The following is a 12,338-nucleotide window of genomic DNA, read 5'->3' as shown; positions in this document are numbered from 1 at the left end:
ATCAAATATAGAAGAAAAGCCAGCTTGTAAAGCTTCTATGCAATACCAACCGAACTCTCTCTCTCTCTCTCTCTCTCTCTCTCTAAAGCCATTGTGCAACTAGCACTATATCTAACTCACGCAGTTCCCGAGAACCGCACACTTCATTTTGTGTTGTTTTTTGTTTTATATATATAATATTTTTTTTTTAGTTTTTAAATTCCGGCTAGTGCGGCCGGGACTTAATCGGAGACTGAAAATTCGTCGGAATGTGGAAGCCACGCGCCGTTGATCACGCGCTCTCTCTGCTTCTCTTTTGCTCATTGTTTGCTCTGGCTTCTGCTCAGGGATCTAAAACAAACGCATGGAAGACACTCACCGGTGAGTCTCTCTCTTTCACTACTTTTTTTTTCTTTTAATTTAAGAAATTAAGCTGAAGACGCACGTGTTCTTGGTGCTGTTTAGAGAGTTACCTTAGCTTAGCTTACTCGAAAATCGAAATGTTAATTTGTAGCAACATTTTTGAGCTTTGTTGGGAAGGTGTTACTGTGTTTGTTCGGTTACCGAAACGAGGATCTGTTCAATTCATGAATACGATTTTCCTTTTTTTTAATTATTTCTCAATTTATTTTTACTTTTTCATTTTGGTGCGGGAAAAACGGATATTTAACAATTGAAGCTGAGATTTTGTAGCGCTTGATGGTGCTTACAAAATAGTAGTTGGATGTCATAAATGTGCAAATAAGATAGATTTCTTTTTTTGGGTAAGAAAAGATGCTTATGCAGAAAGATGTATTGCAAAGTTATAAAATGTTACAAAATTATAGTAAAAAAAAAAAATTATAACTATAACTGTTACAATCAAATCTTCAGAGAGAGATAGGGGGGGGGGGTAAATGTTTGCTATTTTTAGTGATTATTTTGACAAGGATAAGATTGTAAAAAAATTTATTAAGGAAAAAATTAGTGTGTTAATACTGAATTTTTTGAGTCACTGAATTTTGATGTATATAGTGGGATAGTTGATATAAATGTATATAATACGAATACGCCATCAATTTTGGAAGAGAAAGTCTAGAGAACCAGCACTTTTATTAGAATTTGGCCAGCACTTAACCATCAAAAGAAAAGTGAGTAATCTCACACTATTAGATGTAATCTTACATCATTAAAAACTCTATTGATGGCTAATTGATGGCTACAAATCACAAAATCTGCTAGCTCCCTAGCACTCCTCATTTTGGAATATGTGTGCATCGTAGGTTTGATGCTTTCTTGAGTTGAGTAGGGAAGTGATGGTTCGGGAAAGAAGTTGGTGTAATTGAAAATGGATCAATTTACTTTACTTTGCATGGGATTAATCAAAACTTATGAAGTTTGTATCCTGTTTTCTATCAGATTAATTTTCTGGGACACATTTTGCAAAATTTACAATTCAGGATTTTCAACCCAGATTGGCCTACGCCTATATATAAATTAATAACAGAAAAATTATGAGTAACCAAATTAAGAGAGAAAAAACAAGAGAAATTCGTAACATAATCATAAATGATCGGCAAAAAATAAGCTGTCGACTGGAAATCGATCCCAATGATCGAAGTTATATACTTTATAACATAGACCTTATTCACACAAGTAACGGAGAACATACAAAAGTTTTAGAATATTAGTTTTGGGCACTCGAACGAAATCCGTTTTTACCCGAAGCTTCTAATAATATGGCCATATGATCTGTCATTACGTGCGACTATCTTCATTATAGAAAAAAAGGCTTTGTACATATATATCGTTCAAAACTACGATTTTTATCAGCTGTGGCAAACAAAAAAACTTCATAGAATATAGAATATAGAAGTAAAAAAAAAAAATGAAGAGATAGAGATATGCTAGATACTTTTTTCTATGGATAAAAGATCCAATTTAGTAAGCAATGGAAAGAACTTCACAAATTGAGAAGTGGTAGGTAGATATGGTGGGTGGGATCTGGCAGCTCTGCCCACCAGCATAGTAGAAATTTCAATTCTGTAGTTTGTTTCTTGCAACTTACTTGTACTGTTATATTGCAGGAAGTCCACCAGTGGTCATAGCACGTGGTGGTTTTTCGGGAGTGTTTCCTGATTCCAGCTATGCAGCCTATAGTCTGGTAGGACAAACATCCGGGAATAATTACATTGCATGGTGTGATGTTCAACTAACAAAAGATTCATTTGGGATTTGCATTCCGGATATCAAACTTGATAATGCTACAAACATTGCTCAAGCTTTTCAAAACAAAAGTCAAACCTACCTAGTTAACGGTGCACCAGTCCGTGGATACTTTTCTGTGGATTACAATCTCAAGGATCTTGCCAGTGTTTTTTGTAAGTAACTTTAAATATTAATTCGATTCTTAATAATTGATATACTAATTTGAAGTCATACCCTTCTATTTAGTTACTAATGTTAAGATCTAGTAGATCAAGCAGGGAAGATGTTAATTGATTGATGATGTGAGGTTGCAAGATATAGTGGTCTTTAATCGATATAAGCATGTAACTCTGGGAAGTTTTTACGAGATTTCAATTTATGATATTTTTGAAAATTGCCATAGCCAACACTTCAGATTATGGTGGAACGAAGTGAAGAAGAACAAACTTAGGAAGATTTGGGATTATTGGACTTCAGGACCTTGAAGATAGTGCTGAAAACATTCAGAAACTAGGCTATTGTATCTCCACTTTCAAACTCTTTTAGCCTTTAGTTATCCTAGAGTACACCATGTAGAGGGAGGAACAATTCTAGACTTTACCTATGAGATAGAAAACTTATTGCCTTATTAGTTTAGTAACTTGCTATTAAATCCAAATGAAACACCTCATAAGCTAAACCTATAGTGTACTTGGTAATCATATTATCAAATTATTGAAAAACTAACCTATGCAAAGTGGAACAAACTGTAACAAGACATGTCTCCTAGTTATAACTGGTACATGACCATTAATGTCTTCCTTGAAAAAAAGGCTAGAAGGGGATATTGTTTCTTGGTGATTGAAATTTTCTAGACGCTTAGGCTTATGTGTAAAGTTATATCTTCTCATTATACTTTAGGTATGGGAGTATGGGACATGGGTCAAGGATATGTAGCAATAGCTGATTTTTTGACAAGCTTGAGCTGAAATGAGTTGTACAGTAATTATTAATAAATTGGTATTTTTGACTTTGTTCTTCAAAACAATTACTAAAGATTCAGGCAGTGATCATTAATTAAATTGTGTCACTTAGATGCTGTGTTGTGTTGCGCCAGCATAATTAAATCAGTTTTCCTGATCAGCTGTTGTTGAACTTCTTGCTCTCTTCGCTTGCTTTATGGAGTGTTGACTATTCATATAATATTTATAGATAGATAGATGCATATATATTGCTGACAATTGTTTTGGTTTCTGGACAGTGGTTCAAGGAGTTTACTCCAGAACTAACGACTTTGATGGTAATCTGTTTTCTATTTTAACTGTCGACGAGTTAGTTAAAGAAACAAAGCCACCGGCCCTGTGGTTGAATATTCAGGTAAATTGAGGCATAGTACACTTTTGTCATTCTGTCTGGGTGTTAGTCCTGAAACTAAGTTTTGTATAATTGACATTTTGCAGCATGATGCATTCTATACACAGCACAATTTGAGCATGAGAAACTTTGTACTTACTGTTTCTAAAAGAGTTATTGTCAGTTATATCTCATCACCTGAAGCTGGTTTTCTGAGAGGTATAGTTTCGCGCTTTAATGCAAAGACTACAAAACTGGTCTTCAGGTTTATGGATAAAGATGTTGTAGATCCATCGACCAATCAGACTTATGGTTCTTACTTAAAGAATCTAACATTTATCAAGACATTTGCTTCGGGAATTCTTGTTCCCAAGGATTACATATGGCCTGTAGACGGAAACCTTTATCTACAACCTCATACCTCTTTGGTTGCTGATGCACATAAAGCGGGGCTGGAAGTGTTTGCATCGAATTTTGTGAATGATGTTCCGTCTGCCTTTAATTACAGTTATGACCCTCTAGCAGAGTACCTCCAATTCATTGACAATGGAGACTTCTCTGTTGATGGTGTGTTGTCTGACTTCCCCATAACACCAGCTGAAGCTGTAGGTGAGTTGTGTCTTCATCATTTTTGTTGTGTCGCCTTGCATACATATAATGCCTTTGAACTGATCAAATCTTGTTTACCTAATATTTTTTCCACTGAGATGTTGCATATGTTAAAATATTTTTGGCTGAATGAGTTGTCATCTGATTGACTATTTGATAGATGAGTGGTGCCTGTGACTTTGACTTATCTATAAATCACCCTTCGGCTTTGGAAAATTCTGGCTAAATTCTATCATTTTTTCTTGGACAGTGTAGCAATTGAAATTTCATTTCATGCATTTTTAATTTATCAAATTTTTTATTGTCTGAATGTCCATGCATCCGTTAAGCCTAGGACCTAGGATTTATAATGTGATCACCATGCCTCATGATGTATGATGGCGGAATTCAGAGACAGCTTCCTTAATATTGATTCCTCTATAACCTGGTTTACCTTAAGCATAAAATAATTGGTATGGATATATTTTATCGGTCTATATACATCGGCAGATTCCAAGATGATCCAACTGAGATTTATATCATATTATCATGTGCAATTCAAAGAAATAACACTAGTAGAATTTTTATTAACTTTCTTCTTCTTCAATCTTTGACTCAACATTCAATTTAGACTACACTCCTTTAGGCAGGTTTCAACTGCATACTTTAAGCAAACATTGCAAAATCATCATTATGTTCATTTTCCATGCCGCATTAACAGAAATAAAGAGGAACAGAAATCTTTATGTTTTGCTCGAGTTCTTGCTGTTCATCATTTCCCCATGTTGAAATTCTGTCTTGTTGTTTTACTACGTTTCTGCGCCCAAAATTTGTATATAATTGATTTAAGTTGTATGTGGATTCCGCACTTAAGCACTTCTCACTCGACCTCTATTTGAGTATGTACTGAATTATCTTCTTTTGTGAGCAGGCTGCTTTGCTCTCCTAGGCGCCAATGCTAAAAAGACAAGTACATTTCTATCTTATGCTTCATTGACATGTATTCTTATATTTTTCATTACCCTTTTTCCTTGCTGTTCCATCATTGATGATTTACTTCTCCCATTTTGCCCATTCTTCAGTTAACACCACAGTCATTTCAAAATGTGGAGCAAGCGGAGATTATCCCGGTTGCACCAACAAGGCATATGAAAAGGCTATATCGGATGGGGCAGATGTCATTGACTGTCCTGTTCAAATGTCAAAGGATGGAACACCGTTTTGCTTAAGCTCTGCTGATCTTATAGAGAGCACAACAGTCGCTCAAACACGGTTCGCTCGTCTTGCCAAGTCTATTCCAGAGATCAAATCTGGCAGTGGCATATTTACCTTTAGCTTGACATGGGAAGATATACAAACCTTGACCCGTAAGTCAAATAGTCAGATATGCTTTATTCAATTTAGTGAGGATTCATATAGAAAGAGGTATATATAAACTCAAAACAAACATATCATACTTTAAGAAGAAAAAAAAAGACTTAAATATTCTGTAATGTTACAGATATGTCTTATAAGGCATGCTTTAAGGCTGCATGGGCCATATCGAATCTTGCTGCAAGCCTGTTACTCATCTTAAGTTCTTTTTATAGCTACTAAAAAGACTCTCCTTATTTGTTTTTGTTGTCCATTGCCTGCTGTGGATATATTTAATTTTTGTGGACAAGTATATGATATTAGTGTTTTTCTTTCTTTTATTTTTCTTGCAGCCTCAATATCAAGCCCTTATTCTAAATTCAAATTATTCCGGAACCCAAAATATGACAAGAGCAATATCAACTTTTTAAGTCTGTCAGATTTCTTGGACTTGGCCAGAAACAAGACTTCCCTATCGAGTGTCGTGATCATCATTGAGGTACGTTATGCTCATGCCTGCAATTTCTGTTTACAGCTCATTCCATTACCTGGTCATATCTGCTAAATCATTTCAACATTGTGATGGATCTTATGATTAACGAGTGACCTCAGTATCATCCTTGTACACACCAAAGTGCACTGAGAAGAGAGTAAAAAATTGTTGCTAATATTTTGAAACTACTTCCAAATGTGTAATAAAAGGGCAGCCTGGTGCACAAGTATCCCACGTAACGCAGGGTCCGAGGATGGGCCGCACCCAAAGGGTGTAATATACGTAGTTTAACCTGATAATTATATCAATGGCTGTTTCCACAGCTTGAACCCATGACCTTGAGGTCACATGGAGACAACTCAACCGTTGCTCCAAGACTCCCTATCTTCCAAATGTCTAATGAATTGGATAAAAATGAGATCAAAATTATAGAAGTAGATCTGACTAGCATCAAATGCAACCACAGATGTTTTTTTCCCTTGTTGCTATAGGCATGCACTATAGAAAAACATCATTAAATGAGATCAAATAAATATCAAACACTAAAAGGTAACCATTGTTTTATTTACAGTTCTACTTATTATGGCAAAAATGAGGGGCAACATCTCAAGTACGCGAATGATGTTGCAATTGGTAATTTTGTAAACGCAAAATCAATGTAAATGCGGTCTTTACTATGTTCTGTAATTACATAACATATGACCAAATATTGGATTCTTACATGAATGGATCACACATGAAGTGCCTGGATGATGTGTGTTTATGTAAGCCTTTTCAAGATTCCTTGATGAGAAATAATGTTAGTCAAAGTAGCTTTTCTCCCACGGTGTGTGTGTTTAGTAGATGTTTTCTCCAAACATATAGAAGTTGCTAAATATTTTATGCAGGATTTCCATTCCTAAGAAGTTACATGTGGTTAAGGGTGCTTTTCTTTACCTGCAAACGGCAACTTTTGGGGTTAATAGGAGAACAGTTTACAGTTACTCACTCTTCAATTAAGGTGTCTAGTTAAGAGAATATCTTATGAAAGGGATAAAGGAAGGGAAGAATAGTTCACATCCATAAGTCTCAAGCATCACTTCTAAGATATTCACAAGAATATATGATTCAGTTATTTTGCAAATAGCTTTTTGACTCTTAAATGGCAAAGGTAGACAGATTTAAATAGGATTATGTCTTGGAGATTGGATTGGTTTATTCATGCCACAGTAAGAGAACAGAAAATACAAAATTGTCACATTCATGTTCAAATAATATTTCAAGTGAAATCTTAGAGAAATGCTTTCTGTCTTATTATTGTTGTTCCTCAATTGGTAATTGTGCTAAAATTTGGATAATTAAAAGCATTGCTGATTGAAATTTTAAGAGATGCCATTTCAATTATGTTCATAGTTATAGTTTTCCGTTTTAGTATCAGTACATCAATAGAGAAAGTGAGAAACTGAGAGATGAGAACTTTCACCTATTAATTTAATAATCAATTTTACATATTGCACTGTATTGCTTTAAAAGATGTGAAGCTGTGAGGGAAATAAGAACAGGAAAAGATGAAAATTGTCTTGCATTACTTTGTTCAATTAGCATCCAAGTAGAAACTTAAAGTCTGCTAACATTATGCTGTTCTCTACTTTTGTCAGAATGCTGCCTATCTTGCAGAGAAAGAAGATTTGAGTGTGACTGATGCTGTCATGAACACTTTGAGCAAAGCTGGTTATGATAAAACTGGGGCCCCAAGGGTTATGATTCAGTCCACCAATAGTTCTGTACTAATGAAATTTAAAGGGAAAACAAATTATGAACGTGTCTACGAAATCGATGAGCTAGTTGGTGATGCTGTTGTTTCGGCAGTAAACGACATCAAAAGCTTTGCAAATTCTGTAGTTCTCCAGAAGAAATCTGTGTATCCTACCAATTCTGATCTCTTCCTTACTGTCTCTACGAATATTGTAACAACTCTCCATCATGCCAATCTCTCCGTCTATGCACAAACATTTAGCAATGAGTTCGTATCTCAGGCATGGGATTTCTTCTCGGATCCAACTGTGGAAATCAATACATTTGTTCAGGAAGGATTAGTTGATGGAGTCATCACAGATTTCCCAAAAACAGCTGACAGATACAGAAGTAAGTTCATATAAAACATGTTTCTTTTTCTTGGAACTAGCGGATCCAATGTTCCATGTTATGTACTGGTCCAGTTTCATAGGTGTAAAATTCAGCTCTGCAAAATCTCATATTTGATATACTGATATGATTTATTCTTCTTCCTATTGCAGGAAACAAATGCTTGACTATGGGTGACAACATGCCTGTTTACATGCTACCTGTTCAAATAGGTGGTCTTCTACAAGCTGTTACCAAAGATTACTTGCCACCGGCTTCAGCTCCACTCCCTCCTCTGAAAGAATCTGAAGTGAAAGAACCACCTTTGCCTTCTGCTTCCCCATCACCAACACCATCTGGATCTTCTGCTGGAAACAATTCAGCAGCTCAGTCACCGAAAAATGCGCAGGTTAAGGTCACCATCTCCTTCCTTTTGTCCCCTTTGGCTGTGCTTGTAGCTTGTCTTCTGCTTTGAGGTTTGAGCAACTTCCCACGAAAAATCAAACAAAACAAAAATTGAGGGAAAAAAAAGGGAAGAAAAGAAGAAGAAAGAGCTGATTGTGCTTGTTATTATAGCCCCTAGTTTTTGCCCATCTCTTTCTGGATTAAGTAGCATGAAGCTGTTTTGACTTCAGAATTCAGACCCCATATGAGTAATCCAGAATTATTTTTCTAGTAGTAAATTCTTTCCCTTAACTGTTGTAGCACTAGTTATGTGCATTCCCAGTTCCTCAATCTATTCTTCCTGGTTTAATTCTATGGACCATCATGAGGGGTACATATCTTTTTAGGTGAGCCTTTTGTATCTTCTGCTGTAAGTTGTAACCATTATTATATATTTATGGATTGTGTTTGTCGTCAGATAAACAAGCATGGCATCATGTCCAAATTGTGTTTTCTGGAAATTATTATTAGCTTCCTAGCTGTTAAAATATTAGATGATTTTCTACTCTCTTTTTTGATCCCCCGCTATTTACATTAGCAAATACTTCTTTAGTAGAAAACCATATAATCATGGTAACACTTCATATGGTGGGGAGAATGATGGTTTTCATCATGTCATCTAACATAATTGTTGATCCTCGGGTATATTTTTAATTCAATGAGTATTCTAATCAAGGACATTGCAATGATGAATTGGTACATCATGCGTCAAGAGAACCTAATATTATAGATTGTAGCATAATATTATATCGATAATTTTAGGGTTAAGTACGATTTTGGTCCCTAACGTAGAGGCTGAAAATTTATTTTGTTTTCGGCTTTTTTTTCGCTACAAAATGGTCCTAAAGGTTTCAGTTTGTTTTAAAATCGTTCGAGACCCCTTAGTTCATTAGTCTCCATTACACCCTTTTTAACAAATATAATATTAAGGGTAAAGTATACTTTTTGTCCCTGAAATTTGACAAAAATTTTAAAAATACCTTTAAGTTTTATTTTGTTTTAATTTTGTCTCAAAAATTTTCGATTTGCATCAAATATACCCATGATGGCTAATTTTTCAAAAAATTTAAGACTAATTCAACAACAATTTCATAAGAACAACCTTCAACACAAGCAAATCAAGCATAATTTTCATGCATTATTGTTAGATTGGTTTTAAATTTTTTGAAAATTTAGCCATTAAGGGTATATTTGATGCAAATCGAAAACTTTTGAAATAAAATTGAAACGAAATAAAACTTAAGGGTATTTTTGAAACTTTTGCCAAACTTTAGGGACGAAAAGTATATTTTACTCTAATATTAATTAATTAATTAATTAATAATAATAATAATAATAATAATAATAAAGAAAACAATAAATAGATAAATAATGAAACTAAATAAGGGTGCAGTGTGTGGAGTGGACAACACGAGCGTCTTCTTCGGAAGCTCAACGGAGTGCAGTAGTGCTAGGGTTCAACAAACAGCGTCCATGGCTTCCCAGAGTTCAAGAGCTGCACGATTTCGTTCACATGCGAAGGAGTTGCTATGCGGATATGGCAAGATGCCAATTTTGTGAATTTCATCCACGTAAGCTGGGACGAAAATTTTGGGGCTGCGTATACTATGAGGTATGTTGTTCTTCCTCGTTTTCGATTCTGGGTCTGTGAATTTGGGGGTTTTTCATCTATCTTTTTGGCTTTTATCAGGTTTAGGATGGTTGTGATTTTTTCCGTTGGGCAAATCCGGAACTTGGAGGAGCTCAGCAGGAGATTGAAATTGCAAGAACCAAGAGGAAGATTACAAACTTAAAATCAAGATTGAAGGATGTTGAACGGAAGCTTAAGATTGTTGCTACATTAGGGATTGTTGGTTGGATTGGGTTTTTGTTCTTATTGCTGCAGAATCTATATAAGTTAAAGCAACCATATGGAATGCACCTAAATTATAGATGATTTAGCTAGGGAACTTTAGGATATTTGTTGTGTTGTAGGGTTAAAGTTTGAGGATAATTTGTGATGTTACAATGGTTTAATGGTGTATCATGTGTGAACCTGTTTGAATTAATGAATGAAAGTGATGTTTAATGGAGTATCTGATATGAACCTGGTTAATGGTGTATCAGGTGTGATGTTTTAATTGGCAATCTTAATAAAGAAGTGCAGTAAAGTACAATACGCATGAATGAGATTTATGAATTCAGTATTGACCTAATGGCTTGTTTCAATTGAAGAGAAGTTAAAACAAACACAAATCAGATGTTGGTTTCCATAAGTCTAAGAGGATAACATAGATTACAATGGATGTCATGCCACTGAAACAAAAAATAGTACTCAACAAAGTGTGCTGAAACACCTAATACCAAAATACAGACATCAAACTAGTGTTTATAAAGCATTGTTCTAAAACTAAACTTTGTTTCCATATCAATAAGACATTGATAACAAAAGAGCATAACAAGCAATATCTAAAGAGTCCCCCATTGACTTGGAGGTAATTTGGCCATCAACTTCAGCTTTTGTAGAGGAACATGTGCTGCACCACTTTGGATGATAGAAAATACATCTTCCTCTCAGATGGCTGGCTCAGTGACGGTTTCTTGCTAAAGAAGGTTGCTGCTGTTGCACCCTTGTTCTTGGCCAATGATTGGGTTGAAGGTGCTTTTGGAATGGACTGGGCTTGAGTGATGGGCTGAGTGGATACATTCTTGGGCTGAGGTACTGGTTTCTTGGGCTTAGCTACTGGTTTCTTGGGCTGAGTTGCTGGAAGGTTGGGTAGTGATGCTGAAATATTTCTCTTTCTTCCTATTCGAACTGTTTGACCAAGGGCCAGCTTGGATGTATCCTTCTTCCCTCTTTTTTTAGCTCCCCCTTCTTGTTGTGTTGAGGTTTAGGCCTATCAAGGAAATGACAATTATACAGAGAGTTATATACATAACCAAGTAGTGAAATAAATAGAAAGCATAATATGAAGTAAACCCTAGAACATAATGTTACATACCTTCTTTTTAGGCTTTGTACAGCCCCTTTTTGTGTCCCACTGCACCACAGTTGGAGCATCTTTGAATTTGACCCCTCTGTGATAGGTGATTCTAGCTTCTGTTCTCCTTATCTGCAGGCCCTCGTTTTCTCTTCTTCACATGTCTGTGGCTTGGCCTCCTATAGGGAGGTGGCATGACATCATCATACTGAGTTCTCTCCCATAGATCCGGTCCATTAACAGGGTGTATCACCTCCTGGTAGCACTTCAGGTAAGCATCCTTCTTATAGCAATCGTCCACATAGGACTCCAAATCAAGTCCTTTAAAGCTGATGCAGCTGATGGCATGAGGACATGGAATGCCACTCATTTGCCACTTCCTGCAAGAACACTCAGCAGCAGCCAGATCCACAACAAATTTATCCAATCCACACATAACCTCATATTTACTATCAGCTAACCAGTATGGCCTCCAGTCCCTAGCTAAGCTTGCCCGTTTCTTCAATTTCTTCCTAATTAGTGGCATAATGTTTTCCTGATAAGTGTGAATCCTATCTCTATTGGCAACCCATCTAATCATCAGATACACCCTAATATCTTCTAACATGGTAATAATAGGTTTTTCTCTTTCCTCTACTATGACAGTATTGAAACTTTCACTCATATTATTAACAAGGGTGTCACATTTTGAATGAAAAGTAAACCTGAAACGGGACCAAAACCTGGGTGGAATGCCCTTCAGATGTCAAAATGCCCCCTCATTGACAACTCGCAGACATTTCATTTCCTTCTCCCAATCCTTCCAATGACTTACCTTAGCACACCTCCATATTCTTTTCTTCAACTCTAAACCCAAAAATTTCTTCCTGAAATTGTTATAGAGATGCCTGACGTAGAAT

At 35.8% G+C, this 12,338-nt stretch overlaps 2 protein-coding genes across 2 annotated transcripts; one reads left to right on the top strand and one right to left on the bottom strand.

Moving 5' to 3' along the window:
- On the top strand, positions 1-8,902 carry SVL1 (SHV3-like 1). The gene is made up of 9 exons (XM_016326196.3): positions 1-360; positions 2,046-2,339; positions 3,407-3,522; positions 3,606-4,107; positions 5,018-5,056; positions 5,169-5,453; positions 5,793-5,938; positions 7,570-8,056; positions 8,209-8,902. Exons 1-9 carry the CDS (start codon positions 249-251, stop codon positions 8,508-8,510), a joined length of 2,283 nt encoding a protein of 760 aa, XP_016181682.1. The 5' UTR covers positions 1-248; the 3' UTR covers positions 8,511-8,902.
- A 2,649-nt stretch (positions 8,903-11,551) lies between these two features.
- On the bottom strand, positions 11,552-12,103 carry LOC148575683 (uncharacterized). The gene has a single exon (XM_088502493.1). It carries the CDS (start codon positions 12,101-12,103, stop codon positions 11,552-11,554), a length of 552 nt encoding a protein of 183 aa, XP_088358619.1.
- Positions 12,104-12,338: the final 235 nt, after the last annotated feature.

This window comes from Arachis ipaensis, chromosome B1 (genome assembly GCF_059453495.1).
Source record: "Arachis ipaensis isolate K30076 ecotype BB chromosome B1, ASM5945349v1, whole genome shotgun sequence".
Taxonomy (NCBI): domain Eukaryota; kingdom Viridiplantae; phylum Streptophyta; class Magnoliopsida; order Fabales; family Fabaceae; genus Arachis; species Arachis ipaensis.
Note: the sequence above shows the minus strand (reverse complement) of the source record. Positions and strands in the feature narration are given on the sequence as shown.